General features: G+C 34.1%; 1 protein-coding gene across 1 annotated transcript; it reads right to left on the minus strand.

The window, feature by feature from the left end:
* Positions 1-226: 226 nt before the first annotated feature.
* On the minus strand, positions 227-27764 carry LOC143246801 (uncharacterized). The gene is made up of 6 exons (XM_076493960.1): positions 27647-27764; positions 20238-20494; positions 15589-15717; positions 11608-11820; positions 8072-8140; positions 227-688 (listed from the first exon to the last, which is right to left on the minus strand). Exons 3-6 carry the CDS (start codon positions 15688-15690, stop codon positions 587-589), a joined length of 486 nt encoding a protein of 161 aa, XP_076350075.1. The 5' UTR covers positions 15691-15717; positions 20238-20494; positions 27647-27764; the 3' UTR covers positions 227-586.

The raw sequence follows: 27764 nt of genomic DNA on the forward strand, positions 1-27764 counted from the left end.
ATAAACAATGCCTTGTAAACTTAACAGTGTTTGACGGCTAGCAGGAAACTAAACAATTTTTGATGGTTAATAGAAAGCTAAATAATATTTGGTGGCTAACAGAAAACTAAACAATGTTTAATGGCTAGCAAAAATTAAACAATGGTTTATGGTTAACATAGAACTAAATAAGTATGATCATCAGCTTCAGAATCATTCTTAAAATAATAATTAACCACACTAAAACTAAAGCTTACAAGTTACTTTATTTATGTTTCAAAATTTCTTACAACAGAATAAAAACATAAGTACAGGTTCCCATAAACTGCATGCTTTTTCCCATATTAAAAATTTCATATATAAAAGTTAAGTCTCATTACAATAATCAGTTTTATAATTATTTCTAAAAGAGAGTGTATAATTTGTAAATTAAAATATCAAAATTTATAATTTAATATATTACAAATGCTTATAAAATATTATTAACATGACACAAACATCACTTTTATATGTACAGTTCTTTACATTTGTTCAATTACCTCATCATAAGAATAAACAAAATTGCTATGCATACATCACACATTTGGTACTTTGGTGACACTCTTAATCAGCTGTTAATCTCTGCAACAACTAGACGTGAGGTGAAAGCAACAAGAATGGCAAAGAGAACAGTCATTATAGTTCCATAGTTCATGGCATAACCATAAACCTAAAGGGAATAAAGAGAACAGTCATTATCGTTCCATAGTTCATGGCATAACCATAAACCTAAAGGGAATAAAGAGAACAGTCATTATAGTTCAGTAGTTCATGGTGTAACCATAAACCTAAAGGGAATAAAGAGAACAGTCATTATAGTTCAGTAGTTCATGGTGTAACCATAAACCTAAAGGGAATAAAGAGAACAGTCATTATAGTTCAGTAGTTCATGGTGTAACCATAAACCTAAAGGGAATAAAGAGAACAGTCATTATAGTTCAGTAGTTCATGGTGTAACCATAAACCTAAAGGGAATAAAGAGAACAGTCATTATAGTTCAGTAGTTCATGGTGTAACCATAAACCTAAAGGGAATAAAGAGAACAGTCATTATAGTTCAGTAGTTCATGGTGTAACCATAAACCTAAAGGGAATAAAGAGAACAGTCATTATAGTTCAGTAGTTCATGGTGTAACCATAAACCTAAAGGGAATAAAGAGAACAGTCATTATAGTTCAGTAGTTCATGATGTAACCATAAACCTAAAGGGAATAAAGAGAACAGTCATTACAGTTCAATAGTTCATGGTGTAACCATAAACCTAAAGGGAATAAAGAGAACAGTCATTATAGTTCCATAGTTCATGGTGTAACCATAAACCTAAAGGGAATAAAGAGAACAGTCATTATAGTTCAGTAGTTCATGGTGTAACCATAAACCTAAAGGGAATAAAGAGAACAGTCATTATAGTTCAGTAGTTCATGGTGTAACCATAAACCTAAAGGGAATAAAGAGAACAGTCATTATAGTTCAGTAGTTCATGGTGTAACCATAAACCTAAAGGGAATAAAGAGAACAGTCATTATAGTTCAGTAGTTCATGGTGTAACCATAAACCTAAAGGGAATAAAGAGAACAGTCATTATAGTTCAGTAGTTCATGGTGTAACCATAAACCTAAAGGGAATAAAGAGAACAGTCATTATAGTTCAATAGTTCATGGTGTAACCATAAACCTAAAGGGAATAAAGAGAACAGTCATTATAGTTCAGTAGTTCATGGTGTAACCATAAACCTAAAGGGAATAAAGAGAACAGTCATTATAGTTCAGTAGTTCATGGTGTAACCATAAACCTAAAGGGAATAAAGAGAACAGTCATTATAGTTCAGTAGTTCATGGTGTAACCATAAACCTAAAGGGAATAAAGAGAACAGTCATTATAGTTCAGTAGTTCATGGTGTAACCATAAACCTAAAGGGAATAAAGAGAACAGTCATTATAGTTCAGTAGTTCATGGCATAACCATAAACCTAAAGGGAATAAAGAGAACAGTCATTATAGTTCCATAGTTCATGGTGTAACCATAAACCTAAAGGGAATAAAGAGAACAGTCATTATAGTTCAGTAGTTCATGGTGTAACCATAAACCTAAAGGGAATAAAGAGAACAGTCATTATAGTTCCTTAGTTCATGGTGTAACCATAAACCTAAAGGGAATAAAGAGAACAGTCATTATAGTTTGGTAGTTCATGGTGTAACCATAAACCTAAAGGGAATAAAGAGAACAGTCATTATAGTTCCATAGTTCATGGCATAACCATAAACCTAAAGGGAATAAAGAGAACAGTCATTATAGTTCCATAGTTCATGGCATAACCATAAACCTAAAGGGAATAAAGAGAACAGTCATTATAGTTCCATAGTTCATGGCATAACCATAAACCTAAAGGGAATAAAGAGAACAGTCATTATAGTTCAATAGTTCATGGCATAACCATAAACCTAAAGGGAATAAAGAGAACAGTCATTATAGTTCAATAGTTCATGGCATAACCATAAACCTAAAGGGAATAAAGAGAACAGTCATTATAGTTAAAGGGAATAAAGATAGTTCATGGCAGTAACCATAAACCTAAAGGGAATAAAGAGAACAGTCATTATAGTTCCATAGTTCATGGCATAACCATAAACCTAAAGGGAATAAAGAGAACAGTCATTATAGTTCCATAGTTCATGGCATAACCATAAACCTAAAGGGAATAAAGAGAACAGTCATTATAGTTCAGTAGTTCATGGCATAACCATAAACCTAAAGGGAATAAAGAGAACAGTCATTATAGTTCCATAGTTCATGGCATAACCATAAACCTAAAGGGAATAAAGAGAACAGTCATTATAGTTCAGTAGTTCATGGTGTAACCATAAACCTAAAGGGAATAAAGAGAACAGTCATTATAGTTCCATAGTTCATGACATAACCATAAACCTAAAGGGAATAAAGAGAACAGTCATTATAGTTCCATAGTTCATGGTATAACCATAAACCTAAAGGGAATAAAGAGAACAGTCATTATAGTTCCATAGTTCATGGTGTAACCATAAACCTAAAGGGAATAAAGAGAACAGTCATTATAGTTCCATAGTTCATGGTGTATCCATAAACCTAAAGGGAATAAAGAGAACAGTCATTATAGTTCAGTAGTTCATGGTGTAACCATAAACCTAAAGGGAATAAAGAGAACAGTCATTATAGTTCCTTAGTTCACGGTGTAACCATAAACCTAAAGGGAATAAAGAGAACAGTCATTATAGTTCCATAGTTCATGGTGTAACCATAAACCTAAAGGGAATAAAGAGAACAGTCATTATAGTTCCATAGTTCATGGTGTAACCATAAACCTAAAGGGAATAAAGAGAACAGTCATTATAGTTCAGTAGTTCATGGTGTAACCATAAACCTAAAGGGAATAAAGAGAACAGTCATTATAGTTCAGTAGTTCATGGCATAACCATAAACCTAAAGGGAATAAAGAGAACAGTCATTATAGTTCCTTAGTTCACGGTGTAACCATAAACCTAAAGGGAATAAAGAGAACAGTCATTATAGTTCCATAGTTCATGGTGTAACCATAAACCTAAAGGGAATAAAGAGAACAGTCATTATAGTTCAGTAGTTCATGGTGTAACCATAAACCTAAAGGGAATAAAGAGAACAGTCATTATAGTTCAGTAGTTCATGGTGTAACCATAAACCTAAAGGGAATAAAGAGAACAGTCATTATAGTTAACCATAAACCTAGTTCATAGTTCCATAGTGTAACCATAAACCTAAAGGGAATAAAGAGAACAGTCATTATAGTTCAGTAGTTCATGGTGTAACCATAAACCTAAAGGGAATAAAGAGAACAGTCATTATAGTTCAGTAGTTCATGGTGTAACCATAAACCTAAAGGGAATAAAGAGAACAGTCATTATAGTTCAGTAGTTCATGGTGTAACCATAAACCTAAAGGGAATAAAGAGAACAGTCATTATAGTTCAGTAGTTCATGGTGTAACCATAAACCTAAAGGGAATAAAGAGAACAGTCATTATAGTTCAGTAGTTCATGGTGTAACCATAAACCTAAAGGGAATAAAGAGAACAGTCATTATAGTTCAGTAGTTCATGGTGTAACCATAAACCTAAAGGGAATAAAGAGAACAGTCATTATAGTTCAGTAGTTCATGGTGTAACCATAAACCTAAAGGGAATAAAGAGAACAGTCATTATAGTTCAGTAGTTCATGGTGTAACCATAAACCTAAAGGGAATAAAGAGAACAGTCATTATAGTTCAGTAGTTCATGGTGTAACCATAAACCTAAAGGGAATAAAGAGAACAGTCATTATAGTTCAGTAGTTCATGGTGTAACCATAAACCTAAAGGGAATAAAGAGAACAGTCATTATAGTTCAGTAGTTCATGGTGTAACCATAAACCTAAAGGGAATAAAGAGAACAGTCATTATAGTTCAGTAGTTCATGGTGTAACCATAAACCTAAAGGGAATAAAGAGAACAGTCATTATAGTTCAGTAGTTCATGGTGTAACCATAAACCTAAAGGGAATAAAGAGAACAGTCATTATAGTTCAGTAGTTCATGGTGTAACCATAAACCTAAAGGGAATAAAGAGAACAGTCATTATAGTTCAGTAGTTCATGGTGTAACCATAAACCTAAAGGGAATAAAGAGAACAGTCATTATAGTTCATGGCATAACCATAAACCTAGGGTTCATCATAGTGGTAACCATAAACCTAAAGGGAATAAAGAGAACAGTCATTATAGTTCAGTAGTTCATGGTGTAACCATAAACCTAAAGGGAATAAAGAGAACAGTCATTATAGTTCCATAGTTCATGGCATAACCATAAACCTAAAGGGAATAAAGAGAACAGTCATTATAGTTCAGTAGTTCATGGTGTAACCATAAACCTAAAGGGAATAAAGAGAACAGTCATTATAGTTCCATAGTTCATGGCATAACCATAAACCTAAAGGGAATAAAGAGAACAGTCATTATAGTTCCATAGTTCATGGCATAACCATAAACCTAAAGGGAATAAAGAGAACAGTCATTATAGTTCCATAGTTCATGGCATAACCATAAACCTAAAGGGAATAAAGAGAACAGTCATTATAGTTCCATAGTTCATGGCATAACCATAAACCTAAAGGGAATAAAGAGAACAGTCATTATAGTTCCATAGTTCATGGCATAACCATAAACCTAAAGGGAATAAAGAGAACAGTCATTATAGTTCCATAGTTCATGGCATAACCATAAACCTAAAGGGAATAAAGAGAACAGTCATTATAGTTCCATAGTTCATGGCATAACCATAAACCTAAAGGGAATAAAGAGAACAGTCATTATAGTTCAGTAGTTCATGGTGTAACCATAAACCTAAAGGGAATAAAGAGAACAGTCATTATAGTTCCATAGTTCATGGCATAACCATAAACCTAAAGGGAATAAAGAGAACAGTCATTATAGTTCAGTTCAGTAGTTCATGGTGTAACCATAAACCTAAAGGGAATAAAGAGAACAGTCATTATAGTTCCATAGTTCATGGCATAACCATAAACCTAAAGGGAATAAAGAGAACAGTCATTATAGTTCCATAGTTCATGGCATAACCATAAACCTAAAGGGAATAAAGAGAACAGTCATTATAGTTCCATAGTTCATGGCATAACCATAAACCTAAAGGGAATAAAGAGAACAGTCATTATAGTTCCATAGTTCATGGCATAAACATAAACCTAAAGGGAATAAAGAGAACAGTCATTATAGTTCCATAGTTCATGGCATAACCATAAACCTAAAGGGAATAAAGAGAACAGTCATTATAGTTCAGTAGTTCATGGTGTAACCATAAACCTAAAGGGAATAAAGAGAACAGTCATTATAGTTCAGTAGTTCATGGTATAACGTTAAACCTAAAGGGAATAAAGAGAACAGTCATTATAGTTCGGTAGTTCATGGTGTAACCATAAACCTAAAGGGAATAAAGAGAACAGTCATTATAGTTCCATAGTTCATGACATAACCATAAACCTAAAGGGAATAAAGAGAACAGTCATTATAGTTCAGTAGTTCATGGTGTAACCATAAACCTAAAGGGAATAAAGAGAACAGTCATTATAGTTCAGTAGTTCATGGTATAACGTTAAACCTAAATGGAATAAAGAGAACAGTCATTATAGTTCGGTAGTTCATGGTGTAACCATAAACCTAAAGGGAATAAAGAGAACTGTCATTATAGTTCCATAGTTCATGGTATAACGTTAAACCTAAAGGGAATAAAGAGAACAGTCATTATAGTTCCATAGTTCATGGTGTAACCATGAACCTAAAGGGAATAAAGAGAACAGTCATTATAGTTCAGTAGTTCATGACATAACCATAAACCTAAAGGGAATAAAGAGAACAGTCATTATGGTTCCATAGTTCATGGTGTATCCATAAACCTAAAGGGAATAAAGAGAACAGTCATTATAGTTCAGTAGTTCATGGTGTATCCATAAACCTAAAGGGAATAAAGAGAACAGTCATTATAGTTCCTTAGTTCACGGTGTAACCATAAACCTAAAGGGAATAAAGAGAACAGTCATTATAGTTCCATAGTTCATGGTGTAACCATAAACCTAAAGGGAATAAAGAGAACAGTCATTATAGTTCCATAGTTCATGGTGTAACCATAAACCTAAAGGGAATAAAGAGAACAGTCATTATAGTTCAGTAGTTCATGGTGTAACCATAAACCTAAAGGGAATAAAGAGAACAGTCATTATAGTTCAGTAGTTCATGGTGTAACCATAAACCTAAAGGGAATAAAGAGAACAGTCATTATAGTTCCTTAGTTCACGGTGTAACCATAAACCTAAAGGGAATAAAGAGAACAGTCATTATAGTTCAGTAGTTCATGGTGTAACCATAAACCTAAAGGGAATAAAGAGAACAGTCATTATAGTTCAGTAGTTCATGGTGTAACCATAAACCTAAAGGGAATAAAGAGAACAGTCATTATAGTTCAGTAGTTCATGGTGTAACCATAAACCTAAAGGGAATAAAGAGAACAGTCATTATAGTTCCTTAGTTCACGGTGTAACCATAAACCTAAAGGGAATAAAGAGAACAGTCATTATAGTTCAGTAGTTCATGGTGTAACCATAAACCTAAAGGGAATAAAGAGAACAGTCATTATAGTTCAGTAGTTCATGGTGTAACCATAAACCTAAAGGGAATAAAGAGAACAGTCATTATAGTTCCTTAGTTCATGGTGTAACCATAAACCTAAAGGGAATAAAGAGAACAGTCATTATAGTTCCATAGTTCATGGTGTATCCATAAACCTAAAGGGAATAAAGAGAACAGTCATTATAGTTCAGTAGTTCATGGTGTAACCATAAACCTAAAGGGAATAAAGAGAACAGTCATTATAGTTCCTTAGTTCACGATGTAACCATAAACCTAAAGGGAATAAAGAGAACAGTCATTATAGTTCAGTAGTTCATGGTGTAACCATAAACCTAAAGGGAATAAAGAGAACAGTCATTATAGTTCCTTAGTTCATGGTGTAACCATAAACCTAAAGGGAATAAAGAGAACAGTCATTATAGTTCCATAGTTCATGGTGTAACCATAAACCTAAAGGGAATAAAGAGAACAGTCATTATAGTTCAGTAGTTCATGGTGTTACCATAAACCTAAAGGGAATAAAGAGAACAGTCATTATAGTTCGGTAGTTCATGGTGTAACCATAAACCTAAAGGGAATAAAGAGAACAGTCATTATAGTTCCATAGTTCATGGTGTAACCATATTAATATCAAACGTCCACCCTAAATATTTCCTGGGTACTACAAATATCACCTCATTTTGTATGGTTATTAAACACACTGCTGCTTGTTACACGACACAGATTATAGCATTTTATAATATAAAACACAGTATATAAATTTCTAAATTTATGACACTGAGAGAAAAGCTCAAAGCTAATTTTAAATTCAACTAATACTACACCACAAACTGAACAATCTGAATAAAAAATTCACAACTGGATAAACAACTTACTGTCAACTGAAGAGGATTCTGTGTCAGAAACTGGATCAAATGAATTCTGTCTCCAGCTGGACATATACACTAAAACACAGAGAACTTCGTTAAAGTAGTTAACAAGAAAACTGCTTAATATATCAACTAAAAACTAGTAATTAAAAAAAAAAATTAAATATTTTTATATTTTCTTACAGTTTTGTGAAACTTAAATCTAGAAACCTACTGGAAGACTTTGTGAGGTCCTGTACAAACATCAGAATGAAGTGAGGAAACAGTTTAAAAAATTTTAACTATTACATAAAAATAGTCACTAAAATAAACAAATAATTATTATAGCTCTATTTTGTTTTTTGTATTATGTGTATTGTTCTATACTCACTGAAGTGTGTGTGCATGCTATGAAGATAGGTTTGTCAACACATCAGTGAACACAGAGCAAATCAATCATTCATGAAAATAAAGTACAATATAGCACGTACATTTCTGGACTTAAAGAATATAGACATTTCACGATTTTCAGTTATCTAGTCTCACACTGCGAGACTTCTTCATGTGCAGTTGTGTTCTACTTCCATATCTCTCTTCTTCTGACAACAAACAAATACAGCTCAACACTGTAGGCTTAAGATCATTTACTGTAATAAAACTAAAATCAGGATTCATAATGGTAAAACTGAAAGATATTTTGATATAATACAAAGAGAATCTAACTGTCAACAAATATACTGTTTTCACATGATGTTCTGCACTGCCGACCACATTAAGAAGTATCGAAAGAGTTTGGATTTCTTTTGAATTCTCTCAAAGCTACACAAGGGTTACCTGCACTAGCCATCCCAAATTCAACAGTGGAAGACAAGAGGGAAGGCAGCTAGTCATCACCACCCACTGCCAACTTTTAGGGATTTACTATCAGTATATAAAGCCACCACAGTTAAAAGGATGAGCATGTTTGCTTGATGGAGATTCAAACCCACTATCTGCAGATTATGGTTGAAAGGGGCCACTCAGTACATGAGCTATATCTCAACAAAATAAAAAGATACAAGGTCCTTATTTTATATTCTAACTTGTCAATATTAGTAACTTGAATTCCTAATTTGTATAATATTATAAACTAAGTATTTTGACACCACAAACATCTAATTTTAAATAGTGCTGCATTAAGTATACCACATGTTTCATTAATATCTATATTTAAATGTGTCCTTTTAATATTAACTTTTAAATAAAGTAATTCATTCATATATAATATTAAAATTTGAATTATAATCTACAGTTTGATTTCAAACTTCTTGACATAAAATCATAAAATATTAGTTAAATGAGATTTGGAATGCAAGACAACAAATGCGATGACATGGCCTTTGACACCTCACTTATTGCAAAAGGGTTAACCAATGTACTTCCAAATGATGCCATTCTAAAAGGTATCACATACAATTCTCTAATTAAACTGTAACAGGATAAGTAAACTAGAGGATCGTTAAACTGTATACTTCCCAGCAATAATTTCTAATTAAACTGCAACAGGATAAGTAAACGAGAGGATCGTTAACCTGTATACTCCCAACGATGATCTCTAATTAAACTCTAACAGAATAAGTAAACTAGAGGATTGTTAACCTGTATACTCCCAATGATGATCTCTAATTAAACTGCAACAGAATAAGTAAACTAGAGGATTGTTAACCTGTATACTTCCCAACAATGATCTCTAATTAAACTCAAACAGGATAAGTAAGCTAGAGGATCGTTAACCTGTATACTTCCCAACGACGATCTCTAATTAAACTCAAACAGGATAAGTAAACTACAGGATTGTTAACCTGTATACTCCCAACGATGATCTCTAATTAAACTGGAACAGTATGAGTAAACTAGAGGATTGTTAACCTGTATACTCCCAACGATGATCTCTAATTAAACTGCAACAGAATAAGTAAACTAGAGGATTGTTAACCTGTATACTCCCAACGATGATCTCTAATTAAACTGTAACAGGATGAGTAAACTACAGGATCGTTAACCTGTTAACAATAATTTCTAATTAAACTGTAATAGGATAAGTGAACTACGGGATCGTTAACCTGTTAACAATGATCTCTAATTAAACTCAAACACGATGAGTAAACTAGCTTGTTTAAAAAATATCAATAATTTTTAAATGACATGCTATCAACACTTTGGGTATGTGATAGACGTTAAATATAAATTTGAATTCCTTGTTTAAGCCACTCACTGAACAACATATTTTTTGCCTGTATTTAACACGTTATAGAAAATAAAACCATACAAGTAAAATAGAATTTAACATTAGGTGTAACGACAACAAGGAATCTATTGATCAAAATAGGTCAGCTTTTCTAACCCTTGCAATACCTTGGTGTCTCCATACATTATTGCTGACCAATAAAATGTGAGTACAACCAAAAAATGTCATTTACATAATAAAATTCTCTCAGTTTTGTTAAGTTTTTGTGAAAATCCATGGACCTATAAGATGGTTGCAAGAGTAGAGTTACACTGATTTAAGCTGTCTCATCCACTAACCCATTATCATTCAAACATTCATCAAGTGATATAATATATTATGGGCTGTCTCATCCACTAACCCATTATCATTCAAACATTCATCAAGTGATATAATATATTATGGGCTGTCTCATCCACTAACCCATTATCATTCAAACATTCATCAAGTGATATAATATATTATGGGCTGTCTCATCCACTAACCCATTATCATTCAAACATTCATCAAGTGATATAATATATTATGGGCTGTCTCATCCACTAACCCATTATCATTCAAACATTCATCAAGTGATATAATATATTATGGGCTGTCTCATCCACTAACCCATTATCATTCAAACATTCATCAAGTGATATAATATATTATGGGCTGTCTCATCCACTAACCCATTATCATTCAAACATTCATCAAGTGATATAATATATTATGGGCTGTCTCATCCACTAACCCATTATCATTCAAACATTCATCAAGTCATATAATATATTATGGGCTGTCTCATCCACTAACCCATTATCATTCAAACATTCATCAAGTGATATAATACATTATGGGCTGTCTCATCCACTAACCCATTATCATTCAAACATTCATCAAGTCATATAATATATTATGGGCTGTCTCATCCACTAACCCATTATCATTCAAACATTCATCAAGTCATATAATATATTATGGGCATGGTACCTGTACAAACAAAGACACAAGATATTGAACACAAACAAAACCCATAAAAACCTTGAAAATCAGTAAGTATTTATATTTTGTGTTAAGATTAAAACTGAAAACAAAGAACTTACAACTTGTTACCATAAAATTCTACAAGAAATTTAAACCTGGAACAAACAGGTCCAATTAAATATTTTATTAAAAACATAACATTAAACAAATGTGTTTAACAAAACACAAACAGGTCCAATTAAATATTTTATTAAAAACATAACATTAAACAAACATCATACTGGGCTTATAACAAAACACCTTAGATCACATTTTGTTTATATTTAGTTACCTTCGATAGCCTCTGCCCTTCCAAATTTACCTCGGCTAGAGCAGAACACAGAAGAGGTAATATTATTAAAGGCACAACAAACTGTACAATATCATATGCTGTAGCAGTATTATTCACCCAATACACTAGATATATACAACTCCAGAACACAACCAAGCTGACATAACTGGCAAGCCATCGCTGAAATGCAGATGACAGGAACCTTAATCGACACTGAAAAAAACATGGATGTGTACAGAATTAAACACAATTTATATAATTAATCAGAAACTATTAACCAAAAGTCTGTTTGTATTACACATTACAATCATAATTCTATGCAAAACTGTCAACAGTTCTGATGTAGTAACTGTTCATATAGAAAGTATACAGAAAATATACTTTTTAAAACTCATATGGAACATTCTTGGTCAAATAGTTTCATTTTGAGATTAATTACTGATTAGAAGTAAAAAAGACAATATTATTGGATGAAGGTAAACAGTTACATAAACATTTAACAAACATAAACACTTTTGAAAAAATAAGGCTCTCACTGATTTCAATATCAAATTCTGATCAAATTAAGCTACAAGTTTAGATCAAAACAACCCAGTTATAAGGATAGCTAATTAACTATACTGTTCATACATCCTTCTTAACAAAGATAAGTATGTTTCATAACTTGGGTGACTTCAATACAATCAACCTTGCTTTACCATAAGTCCAACAGTATCTTGAAAGGTTCAGCCCTCTTCGAATATTCAGATAAGTTAGTCCTAAGTCCATACACTAATTTATCAATGTAAAACAACCTCTATAATAAGACTATAATTACATATAAATTAAACGTTCGATCCAACAGTGTAAATGAAACAACATTAAATAAGGTGTAAAACATACCTTACTTTCAAAACACTAGCTGTTAGCATGAAGCAAAATATAATTATAAAGTGTAGATAAATGGGTTAGGTGATAAAAACACAACCACATAGTACAAACACAAAGATATTGTTCCAAACAGATGGTACAAACAAAAAGATAATATTATAGACATGTGCTACAAACAAATACATGGAGCTACAGAAATGAACAAAAGAGTTACATGGTATAAATACAGAAGCAGAAAAAAGGAGTTATATGTATAGATATAGAGGTAGTGTTATAGAAACAGACAAAGGGTTACATGTATTAGATATAGAGGTAGTGTTATAGAAACAAGCGAAAGGGTTATATGTATAGATATAGAGGTAGTGTTATAGAAACAAACAAAAGGGTTATATGTATAGTTATAGAGGTAGTGTTATAGAAACAGATGAAAGGGTTATATGTATAAATATAGAGGAAGTGTTATAGAAACAAACAAAAGGGTTATATGTATAGATATAGAGGTAGTGTTATAGAAACAGACAAAAAGGTTATATGTATAGATATAGAGGTAATGTTATAGAAAAAGCCAAAGGGTTATCTGTATAGATATAGAGGTAGTGTTATAGAAACAGATGAAAGGGTTACATGTATAGATATAGAGGTAGTGTTATAGAAACAGACAAAAGGGTTATATGTATAGATATAGAGGTAGTGTTATAGAAACAGACAAAAGGGTTATATGTATAGATATAGAGGTAGTGTTATAGAAACAAACAAAAGGGTTATATGTATAGATATAGAGGTAGTGTTATAGAAACAGACAAAAAGGTTATATGTATAGATATAGAGGTAATGTTATAGAAACAAACAAAAGGGTTATATGTATAGATATAGAAGTAGTGTTATAGAAACAGACAAAGGGTTATATGTATAGATATAGAGGTATTGTTATAGAAACAAAGGGTTATCTGTATAGATATAGAGGTAGTGTTATAGAAACAGATGAAAGGGTTATATGTATAGATATAGAGGTAGTGTTATAGAAACAGATGAAAGGGTTATATGTACAGATATAGAGGTAGTGTTATAGAAACAAACAAAAGGGTTATATGTATAGATATAGAAATAGTGTTATAGAAACAAACAAAAAGGTTATATGTATAGATATAGAAGTAGTGTTATAGAAACAGACAAAAGGGTTATATGTATAGATATAGATGTAGTGTTATAGAAACAAATGAAAGGGTTATATGTATAGATATAGAGGTAGTGTTATAGAAACAGACAAAAGGGTTATATGTATAGATATAGAAGTAGTGTTATAGAAACAGACAAAAGGGTTATATGTATAGATATAGATGTAGTGTTATAGAAACAAATGAAAGGGTTATATGTATAGATATAGAGGTAGTGTTATAGAAACAGACAAAAGAGTTATATGTATAGATATAGAAGTAGTGTTATAGAAACAAACAAAAGGGTTATATGTACAGATATAAAGGTAGTGTTATAGAAACAGGCGAAAGGGTTGTATGTATAGATATAGAGGTAGTGTTATAGAAACAAACGAAAGGGTTATATGCATAGATATAGAGGTAGTGTTATAGAAAGAGACAAAAGAGTAATATATATAGATATAGAGGTAGTGTTATAGAAACAAACGAAAGGGTTATATGCATAGATATAGAGGTAGTGTTATAGAAACAGACAAAAGAGTAATATATATAGATATAGAGGTAGTGTTACAGAAACAGACAAAGGGTTATATGTATAGATATAGAGGTAGTGTTATAGAAACAGACAAAAGGGTTATAAACACAATAATGTGATTACAGAAATATACAAGAATATAAACTGAAAGGTGTGATTAAAAGATCAAGTCACAAACATCCATCTAATAGCAGTGCAAATGTAGTCTGTTCCCAGACAATGGGTAATAATAATAAAACACACAGTCAGATGTTCAACTTTATTAAGAATACATAGTACATATTCCTCAGAATATGTTGTCAAATATCAAATCTACATAATAAGCAGTCAGATGTGAAACCTTCTTATAAATAGGTACCCAGATAAAATCTTAAATACATAAAGTGTGAAATCTTTCTAAGTATAAGTCAGATATCAAATCATTTTAAAAAGGAACATCACATCTAAAGTCAATAACATGATAGAAAATAGACAAACTTTCATTTACAATTCATAAAGTAGAGATGACACACCACGAAAAGACTCAATAACAACACAGAGTTCTGAAAGTAACATGTACAGGGCCAATGAAAATAAGTTAACAGATAAATATCAGGATATGAAAGTGAAAAAGAACCTACCTTCTGGTTCCTCCTCACAACTCTGACATGTTATCTCATCAAACATGCAGCAAAAAGGATACACTGTATGTCCATCCAAATACCAGACAAACAACCAATTAGAAAAGTATGTCTCTTGCTTGGATATATATCTATTTAACAAGATCTTACACAGGTCTGTAAGAAAATTCTGAAACCTATGGCCACACCAAGAGCTACCATTTGAAACTTATAACAGTATAGATGCTAGAAAACTTAGAAACACACACAAATTATGGAATCAACTATTATCCAAATAAAAGTGACAAGTGACAAGAGAGATATAGAATGAAAGAATCATTATATTAGTTTTAAATATCACTGCTATCAAAGTAAACACACTTTTATTTCAGTTATGAAAAATTGAAATTATTTTGTCCAAAAGCATAATATTATATTATATTATTATATTATTATAATAATATTATTATCCTTTGTTCACAATATTCAAGGTAATGCAACACAATACTAGCAGTATAATATATAACATTTTACAGTCAACAGACCAAGCAGCTATTATTTTATCAACTTAACAAAGTTGGAAGACTAACTCATAAATCAGAAAATGTCTACCGGACAATCAACCCAACAGAAAAATTACTGTTTGTTATTAATTATTTAAGATTATGACAAACATAGCTAAAACAGGTAAACACATAATAGTGTTTGTTCAATAAAAGACACAAGTTTTTATTGTATACACCAAGTTAGATTTCTGTGACATCCACAAACAAAACAAATTAGAAACAGGGATTTTTGTAACCGTGAAACAATAAAAACTTACGGAAATTTTCCAATAACCACGTAAAATATCTTCTGTTGATAAATAGGTCTTTCCATTAAATCGTGATATAGGTACCTTGTCAGGTTCAAAGAATGTTTCCATTTCATGGTTTGAAGAAGGTAATGGTTTCTAAAAATAAACATAAATGTCGGTTATTTTACAAGACAAACAAGTAAAGAACTTGAAATCCATGTTTATATTATTACCTTTACTGAAGAGCATAAATTATTAATGTCCTTAAAATCATAAAACAAATCCCACTATTTATACATTCCATGATTTATTTGCTCATCTCAGATTTTTCATACACACACAAATACTATCTACACGTAACTCACCCTGCACATAGCTAACCCTAATTTTGAACTTGAGGAAACACATCTATTCAACAGAATCAACAAGTATTTTTTGAATACTCTTGTTTTATTGCATTGTGTGGTTTGACTCTTATAATAACTCTCTAAAGTGCAGAAACATTTTTTGTGGTAAGAAGTAGCAAACCATGGATCCTTGTTATCTAGACCAGAAGAATCCTGAGAAAGGTATATAATGAACACTATAGGTATGCAGTGTTACTTACACAGATGGAAGGTAAACAGAAGATGTATTTCCACTAATACTTACCTCTACTCATAATTAGAGTTACTGCTGACCTCCAGGATCTCTTCCTTTACCCATCTAAGCATTAGCTTGATTTTCTCTCACTTACTCCAGTCTATTATACCCTTCAACTGCTCCAGGCAATATTTATCTTGTGACACTCTCCACCTACATAAATGAGCCCTTTATCCTGTAACTGTACATAAGCATCTCATTCAGATAACGTCATTATTTTTTCGGGACTGACTACATCCACAGTCTCTAACTCCTCCTCTTTGTGGAGAGTAAGAACAAGAGACTGTGAGAGGATGTAAGTATTATTGGACATACATGTTCAATTTAGGAAAATGTTAATATCTGTAGCACCTCTCACACTACAGCTAGAGTCCCACATTGATAAAGTGGAGGGGCCAGTGATGACTTATCCACACAGAAAGCACCAATATAGATCATGGGTGTCAGTAGAAGATTGGCACCCTGTTGGAGGAATTGCACTACATCAAGAACATGTATGATCTTTACCCTGATATTAGTTCTTGTATCAAGAACAGAATTATATGAGTGATCATTTCTATAGGCCAGTCCCAACCACATAGCTGAGGTTCCACTGCTCATGGTTGGAATTAAGGGGTCTTGGTTCCTATATCCCACAATAGTGGCTAAGACAACTGGACCACAACATTATATATATACACATACTTGTGAGTGAATCCCAACCTGTAACCACAGAGTGATGTGTTCCAAGTCACTGGAATCACGACAAGAAAGTTAGCAACTCTTAAGTGGAACAAATCTCCTTCTCCATCTGACAAAGCCCTAAAGGGAACACCCAGGCTTGGAATGTCTTCTTCAACCAAAGGAAGAGAACTCATCATCCAGTCTGGAATTATGAATATCAGCCTCAATCTCCAATTGAATGGGCAAAGTACATTCCAATTGCCCTAAGAATTATGGAGAAGACATGGAACAACTGTACTCAACCAAAGACCCAGGATGGCACCACTTAATGTTCAGATTAATGAGAAGACAGTGGACCCTCTTCTATGAACAACATAAAGAATCTATATTTATCAAAGAAAAGGGACATACACCCCCTCAAAATAGGTAGCTGAGTATTAACTCTGAACTGGTATTATGAGTAGGCTCCCAAGTAGACTGGTGCTTCTCCAACTGAAATCTTGGAAAAACCATTTGGGGACCCAAGTAGGAGAACTCTCAAAGTTTGTCCTGTCCTCTAAGAGTAGAAGAATTCACTCTAAGGCTCTGGAGGAAAAGCTCCTGTCCACCACCCCAGTGACTGAAAACTGGGTGAGATAAGAACTCCCTAGCTCCACTAGTAAATCCTGGGGGGTAATGTGCATTGGACAGCCCCAAGGAACATTGTAATAGAAGAACTAATTTCTCTAAATTTTTTAATGTAAATTGATTTTGACTTATTCAATCCAAAGATTAAACTGAACCTTGTGCTGAACCAATATTGAACCTAAAGAGGGGCCAAACTCAACCCAACCAAACAGCCAAGCATCAATTTAATGAAAAATTTGTCAGTGATGCCTCATTTTTGGACCATTTAATGTTTTCCAATGAAGCAGCATTTCACATTAGTGGTAAAGTCAACAGGCATAACTGTAGCATATGGGGCACATTGAAGAGCCACATGAATTTGAGGAACATGAAAGAGATTCTACTAAGATCAATGTCTAATGTGCATTAGGAAAGGACTGCATAATTAAGCCATTCCTTTTTGAAGAATGGTTTGTTAATAGTGAGAGTTATTTAGAAATGCTACAAAATTACTTTATTCCTGAACTTACTTGGTTCGGACTGATGGCAGATACAGTTTCACAAAATGGTGCACCTTGTCACTTTACTCTCAGAGTTAGGCAGTTTCTGAATGAAAATTTCCTAACAGATGGACTGAAAGAATTGGACCGCTCTCCCAGCCACCAGATTTGAGCCCATTGGATTTCTTTTCATGGGGTCATGTAAAGACTAGTGTTTATTCAACAAAACCTCACTCTTTAGATAACCAATGTGATTTGAAATATTATTGAAATTCAATTGCAAAACATATTTGTAAAACAGGTTCCTTTGTGAACTGGCAAGTAGGGACAAAGTTTCCCTATAGAAATGTAAATATTAAGCAAGTAGGGACAAAGTGTCCCTGTAGAAATGTAAATATTAGGAAAGTAGGGACAAAGTGTCCCTATAGAAATGTAAATATTAGACAAGTAGAGACAAAGTGTCTCTATAGAAATGTAAATATTAGATAAGTAGGGACAAAGTGTCCCTGTAGAAATGTAAATATCAGACATAATGAAAATAGAAATACAGACTTAATGAAAGTACATTCCATGCAATTGCCCCCAGGAACAGGTTGAAAAGTATACAGAGCAATAGTTAACCCAGAATTGAACCTTCTAGTCAAATATGAGGGAACAGAGGAAGTTCACAGATGTGTGAAGTTGGGCAACAAAACACCCACCAGACAGAAGCCAAGAAGTGGCTCCAGAAACAATACATTCCATGGTCCATGATTCCAAACCCTCCAAGAGATGAAGATAATAAGCAGGACAGAGGGTGAACCTTCAAGACTTTCAATGATGAAATACCTTTAGGAAACCAAGCAAAGAAGGAAAACAAAGAGAGCAGCAAACATCTTAGCTCAAGATTTTAACGACACTGGCCTTCCCGAAACACTCATCACAAAGAAAGGGATCTATACAAAAGCCCCTGATATAAAACTGAAGAAGGCAACTATAGAAAGTAAGGTACCCTGACCAAATATATTCCAAAACAAAAAAATTACGTTAACTGGGGATGCTGCTAAAATTAGAGAAACCGAGGCCAAGATGCTGACACAGGTGTGAATTTATCCCAGTTAAGCAGACAAGATAAGAATGGAAAGCCATTACATGAAGATGACAAGTGAACAGATGACAAAGAAGTGAAGTAAGAATAAGGTGAAAATCAGAAGTGTAAGGTTGAGAAATACACACAGATGGAAAAGAAACTGAACAGGCAGAAGTTCAAAATATGAAGATTCTTGAAGTATAAGAAGAAAGCGTTGCTAATGTTCATTACAAAACATATTAGTACAAACATGGTTATCAGGGATCCTTGAAAAGGAAATAATTAGAAAACAAGGAAGCTCATGCAGTAAGGTAACCCTTAAATTTAGTATAAAGCAACTTCAGAAGGAGAGAAAACTCCTGTAGAAACAACACTGCAAGGGACAAAGATAGGGTTAACTGTTCCTTGTCAGCAAAAGAACCAAAAGCAGTACCAAGTGGTAGGAAGATAAGATGAAGTGGACTCACCTGAAACAAATGAAACAGGAGATAACTTGGTACACAATGATACTAGTAACACAGGCCATTAGTCACCTTCAGTCACCACTGAAAACAACAACAGACAACATCTGGATGTTAACTGTCAAAAATCTAACCATTGAGTTAATATTGTGGGGAGCAGTACTGTCAAATACACCACATCTCACATCACCCTCCGAGTGGTGGTACACCATAATCTTATGTTGGTTACATAATAGACTGGCATGTGCACCCTCCTAGTGGTGGTACACCATAATCGTATGTTGGTTACATCATAGACTGGCATGTTACACACTACTATATAGAAGAGGGGTTTCCTTCAAGGCTTTGTGGATATTTAAAATATTTCTGCAGTGATGTGAAGTAATACATCTCAGTCCGTAAACAAGCGTTTATCTAAAGTATGCTTTTTACCTCCAACATTCTTCAATATTCGTGTTCTATTTAATACAGTAAACACAAATCCTAAATTGTATTTATCAAATTATAAATCTGATATAAGTGTTTTACTTCCTAAGTCATTCCTTATTATTAATTTTCTAAGCAATAACCACTAAAATCCTCATACCAAGAATCTTAAGATTGGTTGAAACTGATTTTTCAGCAAGTTTGGTTCAAACTTTGAAATCAAATTTTGCTAGTTCATCAGAAAGCAGCTAAAAATCTTAGTATAACACTTCCATTTCATGTTCATTAATTTTGAAATCTAAAACTCACACATATTTGTTCAGTGATAGAGTAAACACCATCAATGAGATGGAAATTCTCCTGTTCAAAAGCATTTTCCAATAAACCATCTACAACATCTTCACTAGCTAGAAGAAGTGTCCCACTGGGTGAAGTTGGCTTTTCAACATCTGGATTATATGATGAATGCAACTGGCTGGAAAGGTTAAACTGGTCAGATGATGTATGCAAGATAAGGTCTTCAGTGCTGTCCTTGTTTGGTAACTCATCTTCTAACCAGACACTTTCTAAAACGTACGTCAAATTATAACACATTACCTGCATTTCTAGAAATATCTTTTCTATCAATTTACACACTCAAATCTTAAATATTTTATAACCAAAAAAAAAAATCTTACTTTTGATATAACTTCATGAAAAAACAATTGTGATTCCAGATTGTGTCCTTTGTTGTTAGACATGTGTCTTTACTACATAAACTATTAACATTGTGATTCCAGATTGTGTCCTTTGTTGTTAGACATGTCTTTACTACTTAAACTATGATACAGTAAATTAAACATCTACCTTATAACAGTTGCAAGAATTTAAATCTTTGAAACAAATAATTTAAAATTAGCTACTTTACAACAAAATTACCAAAACATGTCTTGTTATGCTTTCCAACAAAGTTGAGAAAAAGCTTAATTGATTATACAAAATGTTGAAATTATTCTCAGATTGAAATTATTCACAAATCATATATCAATAAATACTTTACAAACATTTTGTTACCAGATACATAATTTATATAAATGTACAATGAAAACATCCGAGAAGTAGCATAAAAATTAACATTTTCTTAAGTTAAATATTTATTTCCAACAACACCTACCTCCTCTCCCACTTATAATATTTATTTCCAACAACACCTACCTCCTCTCCCACTTATAGTATTTATTTCCAACAACATAAAATACCTACTCTCCCACTTATGATATTTATTTCCAACAACTTTTACTCTCCTCTCACTTATAATATTTTTTCCAACAACACTTACTTTCTCTCTCTCACTTTATAATATTTATTTCTAGTGCTTACCTCCTCTCTCACTTATAATATTTATTTCTAACACTTCACCTCCTTCTCACTTGTATTTTATTTCTAACACTCACTTCCTCTCTCACTTATAATATATATTTTTTAACACTTACCTCCCTTCTCTCACTTATAATATTTATTTCCAACCAACATGTACCTACTCTCCCTCATTCTATAATATTTATTTCCACAATATGTACCTACTTCTTCACTTATAATATTTATTTCCAACAACACTTACCTCCCTCTCTCTCACTTATAATATTTATTTCCAACAACACTTACCTCCTCTCCCACTTATAGTTATATCGACTGCCAGGTTCTTAACCTTACTCCATCTAAACATTGATCTGATTATTTTCTTGCTCTCTCCAGTTTTTTATACCCCACTTATATCCCCCTGGAGATATTTGTCTTATGGCACTCTACGTCTACATCAATGCATCCTCTATCCTACTAAGATAAATAGTCCTCTCGATCAGATAATGTTGTTATTTTTTCAGGATGACTCGAATCCACTCTAGCACCTACTTAGGAAGACAGTAGAGATATATTATTGGAGATATATGTTCAACTTAGGGAAGACATTAACACATGTACCATTATCCATATACAAAGTGTCTACACAGATTATGGTTGTGTCAAAAGAAGATTGACACCCTAGCAGAGGAGACACACTACACCCAGAACAGGCATATTCTTCACCCAAAGCCTAAATCATGTACTATAGGTGCTGTGTTACATGATTTTATTCTCACTGTTGGCTAGACTCCAAGTCAATGGCTGAGATTCCACTTCTAAGGGTTGGAATTATAGGGCTATGGTCCCTATATTGTGGGGCTATGGTCCCTATATTGCACATGAGTGAATCTCGACTTATAGCCATAGAGTGATGCATTATGTGCTCACCTGAATAACAACAAGATAAGCAGCACTGGAGTGGACAACCCTTCTCCTCAACATGAAAAAATCTGAAAGGCAACAATCCAGGATCTAAGTGACAGTATCTAGTATGCCATGCTGAACCTGAGGTGAAACAGAAATAATCCAGTCTGTAACTATGAGCACCAATCTATAGTCCCCAAATGAGCAATGAGGTAAGTGCTTCTTGTCTCCAGAATTATGGAGAAGTAATAGAACAAACTATGATCAACCAATGGGAATAGTCAGCATTGCAGGTGACAACAGACCCTCTTCTATGAACCTTGTACTGAATCAATATTGACCAAAAGAAGGGCCACCAAACCAACCAAACACCCAAGCATCAAATCTAAGCTGGTATTATGAGTAGGCTTCCACATAGGGTGGTGCCTCTTGTACAGAGACATGGGAAAACATCTAGGAACCAGGTTGGAGAGTCCTCAACTTTGCCATCTTCTCCAAGGGTGGAAAAATTCACCCTAACACTCTGAACGGAAAGCCTCTGTTCACTACCTCAGTGAATGGAAACCAGGTGTGGTGAGAACTCTCCATCTTCACTAGTAGACTCTGTGGGTGTAATGCACATTGAGTAGCCCTGAGGAACAATGCTCTGGAAAAAGTGCAATTTGTAAAAGCAAACCAAGCCCAATTTATTTAATATAAAGACTGGTGAAATTGGACACAATCCCTTACACTTTACTCATGACAGTCTATGAATAGTGGTCCATCATAGAGCAACAATACCATCAGGTCAGCTTCTATTTGGTCTTAAGGAGCACCTAATTTGCACAGAGCATGTTGCAACCTTGATAAAGTGTATTCAATTAGTGATTGCTAGAGCACAGTTGGTTTAATAAAAGCACAACTGTCTGAGCAATATTCAGTAGGATCCAATGAATAAAGAGGAAAGGGACCCTGAAAGCTTGGAAGACACAAACACAGCAATGAAAACACCCTTCTGTTTTAATCTGGTAAAAGTAGTTGAGATAACAACAGAAGAGTAATCAAAACCCTCAGATGAAGATACTGCCAGATCATGCAAATAATGTGAGATGAAAGTATTGGGGAAGGACAGACCCATCATCTTGTGGACAACTCAATCAAGCTGCTAAGTATGAATAACCTGCTTGGATGTGGCTCACAGAAACCTCTTCGCTTTCAAAGAGAGCCCAGAATAGGAAATATGGTTCAATTTCATGCCCATGTTGTCAAGGTAACTGTTAATAAATCCTGGGATACTGAATGATCCTAATGAATAAAAAAGGCTGTTGTTGTCTAACATCTCTAGAACCAATAGTGCAGGCAGTAAAACCCTCAAGACCCTCATTGCACATAATAAATTATCAAAAGCCGATCAGTAAGAAAAATGAAAAATAGTGATCAGATGAATCAGTGAAAATACTTATCCCTTCCCTGGTTTACATTCTCTTAGGAAAGAAGAACTGATCTGAGAACATAGGTAGTGTATAAAGCATCTTGTACAAAGTCAGTGCAAACCACTTGGATGGCAACTTCTATAGGTCAGCAACAACAAAACATAAATATTCAGGAAAAGATGAAACATGTCACATGGGTTTAAGATGTCAAATGAATGTTGAAAAAGGGCATGTAATATGATCTTAATATACCAGTTAGGTAACAGGAATGATCAATATACCATTGCCGATATGTGTGCCATTCCTACTGATAAATGTCCAACATAGGACTAAACAAAGACTGAGACAGATACATGGTGATCTCAGAAATTAAACCCTGATGCAATGCAGGATTGCATAAACTCCATACCTGAAACCTGAGCTTCTGGACAGCTGGGTCTACCATATCAGGTCATGGTTGTCTCCACAGGGATGCCAAACAAAAGAAGTGAAAGTGCCACAGGAGCAGAAACAAAGTTGCCAATATGGTGCTAAGAATGGGACCTGACAATTGTTGAAGCAAATCTTAATTAGTACCTTTGGTCCTGTCCTGATAAAATGCATCCATTGCCAAAGCCAAAAGATAAGGTACTGGAGACCAAATTGCCAGTAGTTGGGTATTCCAAAGATTGGCCAATCCACCAATTATTAATGTTTCAAAATGAGAGCTGATCCAACAGCAAACCTTTCATTGTAACATTTATTCTGTTGGGAGAATCTGTTTAGATCAAGACTGTTGATCTGCTTCCTCAGTCACTACCTGTGTAGCATGTTAATTTACTTGGTGTGACAGAAGTGGTCCCGAGAAAGAAGCTCTAAGGTTCTAAAACAGAGAGCCCTTGACAAATTACCCCTTTAATGGAAAATGCGAGGCCCCACAATGAAACTGTCAGATTGAATTTCTCATTAATAAGCACAGACCATGAAACATTGCCTTCTGAAAAGCAAGAAAGTCTGTAACATTGTGCAGGAAAGCCTTGTCATCAGTGCATAGACTCTGGATTTCCTGACTGTTGACATATATATCCTATCCCTGAAGCTAACTATTCATGAAGAGATGAATTCCTGGACCAGCTGATGGCAGGAGCTGTATGTGGAACCCTGGGCAAGATGGGACTGTCAGGGCAGCTGGGACTCACGCCTACACAACATATTGTGTTGAGTGATTTTGGGGTTGTTCTTCCAACTACTGTTCACAGCCCAGCAATAAAAACTTAGAATAATTCTAAAATCTCGAAACAAAATGTAATTTTATTCATTTTCTCACACAAAAATCATGCTTCATATATTTTAATAAAACCATATTGTATCTGTTTCATACACAAACATATCGTGATACAGATTTCAAAATGGGTATTTGTAAATTTTTCACATCTATTTGCTATTGTTTTATTAGCATCAAATGTTAACATGAAATTTTCTTGCTCAATTCTAAATAAATAAACATTTCTTATACTTCTGTTTATTTTTCTTATAAACATTTATTTTCATTAGAACTACAGGGTTTAGTGATACAGGGCCTTGGACCATGGCAGCAGTTGCCCCCTAAATATGGCCCTGGGCAGGGAAACTTGTATCTTAGTACTGTCCCAATCTAACAACTGCTTAAGACTGAAGAAAATAATCTGAAATCAGGAAGCTGTGAAATTCAGTGAATCAATGTTTATGATCTAAAGGCAGCATAAAAACCATGAATGGGACCTCTTGTGAGCTGTGCTCCTCCCAAAGGTACAAGAGATTCAAGTCATGCCCACCATCCCAAAAGAGAGAAAGAACCATCTGTGCAGTGAGAGAAAGAGAGGTGAGTAAGTCAGGAAACCTGCTTCATACTGTTAAGCTTGATGGCAGTTGGCTGAGCCTAACCGTGATATCTAGGGAAAAGTATCCATACTGATGACATAATGAGCAGGAGTGAAAACAGATGTCTTGACTCTCATAATTAAGCCTTTCTTGGTTGTTTCTGAGAGTAGAATCTAGGTGTGATGTTCTGAAATTGACGAGATGGTGTCAACAGTAATTAGTCATCCATGAAGTGATGTGTACACAGGGCTGAGGAATGAAGATGATGAGAAAAATCTCATATGATTCAGTAAAACCCTTGTGGTGCCAATGCTAGTCCAAAGGTAAAAACCCTGGCTTCAATTACCTCACTCTTGTGCACAAAAAAACTAATAGTGGCAGGACACATGGCAATGTGCAGATCATCAAACTTGGACATCCACAATCCTAGAACAAAATACCAACTCAATAGTGAAAAATGAGTCATTTGTGAACCTTAAAAAACCTAGGAATTGATACAGACAAGAAAGATTGAGAACTGGACACCAGTCTCCTGTCTTCTTGAACCCAACAAACCAATAAAAAATAAAAACCCCGAAAAACTGGCACTACTCTCTCTCTACCAACAGACCAACCAAATTAATAGCTTTAAAACTAAGTTCCAAAATCCAAGAATCTGCAGGAAATGGAAATCCTACAGGTTTGACAGATAATGGTGGTGAATATGTGAACCAAATGGCTAATCCTGACTCAAGGACCTGTAGTGCCCACAGATCCAAGGTTAAATGTTTACCACACATCCAGAAATGATGTTAGCCCAGCCCTCATGAGCATACAATAAGCACTGATGTTGCTTCCAGCATTCTGACCAAACTTTGAAACCCTTATATATAGGAAGAAACTATTCTAGGTTCCAATGTCCCAAGAGGCTGATGTCTGGGATCAGAACTATGACCCACTGTAGAAGCCAATGAAATTTGAAAAATGAATGGCAACAGGGATAAATGTAGAAGCCCAATGTGTATAATAACAATGTGCATAACAATGGTTCCAGCCCATCATCGATGGTCTTGGTGATCCTGAGAGTCTTCAATGTGTTTAGTTTTAGAACAACAACAACACACTGAACATTAAAAGTTGAATGCCTGTAGACAAAAACATTTCCCACCAGGAGACATTGATATATTCAGGTTAACTACAAACTCCCCTCTAAAAACCCTAATTTCCAAGAGCAGAGATATTCTTTGAGAGTCGAAACATGCTTTCACCTGATAGGCTAAATCATGTAGTTGCAACAACTGTGGCAGATAAGACATAATTGTCTCTTCATGTAACTAAGCAGCAAACCTTCCTGAACAAGTCACAATGTAAGGGAATGGAAGGAGACTAAATGTTTGACCCCAGATTTTTCAGCCATCAAGAAAGATGCAGGCTCAAAAAACAATTGTGAAAAGACCCAAAACATCATACAACTGATGGACCAAATGAATAAAAAGAGCCTGAGACAGTTTATTCCAAAGACACCTATTGAGAAACCAAAAGAATAAAAGAAGGTGTGATAAGGAATATAAGTTATCTCTGGAATAGCCAGCACTGCCATCAATTTCAGCCTCAGAGCCCCCCAGAAGAACATCACCAAACCAAATATTTATCTCCATCTCACTTTAATTAAGACAGGGAGTAATAATCCAGGAATGGACACACAGAAAAATCAACAATGTAACTTGAAGAATGCTCAAAGTATCCCTTAACAACCAGAAGAGTGCTCAAAGTATCCCTTAACAACCAGAAGAATGCTCAAAGTATACCTTAACAACCAGAAGAGTGCTCAAAGTATCCCTTAACAACCAGAAGAGTGCTCAATGTATCTCTTAACAACCAGAAGAGTGCTCAATGTATCTCTTAACAACCAGAAGAGTGCTCAAAGTATCCCTTAACAACCAGAAGAGTGCTCAAAGTATCTCTTAACAACCAGAAGAGTGCTCAAAGTATCCCTTAACAACCACAGCACAGAGAAACCCACTGGTGAATGCTTTGTTGAAAAAGTGCTAACATTATCTGAAGAATTTCTGTTTACACAGAACCAAGATAAAGGGCACACAGACTTACGTGGAAAGTGTTACAAGACAAATATTGCCATGGGCAATGAAATGACAAAGAAAAAGGCCGTATCAGTTGAGTAATAGCTGTAGTGTAGGGCAAATAAGTTTGTTGTGGAATTTGAGAAAGTTCTCAATAACGTACCTTGAAATATATCTTCATTTGTTACAGGAAGGAACTGGTTAGCATGAGTAATGTCCTTCACATGTGAAGCTGCATCACACTCAATATTCTTTATGAACTTTCTGATACCTAAAAACCA

The sequence above is a fragment of the Tachypleus tridentatus genome, chromosome 3 (genome assembly GCF_004210375.1).
Source record: "Tachypleus tridentatus isolate NWPU-2018 chromosome 3, ASM421037v1, whole genome shotgun sequence".
NCBI classification, from domain to species: domain Eukaryota; kingdom Metazoa; phylum Arthropoda; class Merostomata; order Xiphosura; family Limulidae; genus Tachypleus; species Tachypleus tridentatus.

Bases quoted from the DNA above. Each gene is read 5' to 3' on its own strand.
- LOC143246801 (XM_076493960.1), bottom strand. From the start codon at position 15,690: ATGGAAACATTCTTTGAACCTGACAAGGTACCTATATCACGATTTAAT. The intron at 11,821-15,588 runs GTAAGTTTTTAT...TGTTTTTTTCAG, and splicing joins GTGGTTATTGGAAAATTTCC to TGTCGATTAAGGTTCCTGTC. The intron at 8,141-11,607 runs GTAACTAAATAT...TCTGTGTTTTAG, and splicing joins AAGGGCAGAGGCTATCGAAG to TGTATATGTCCAGCTGGAGA.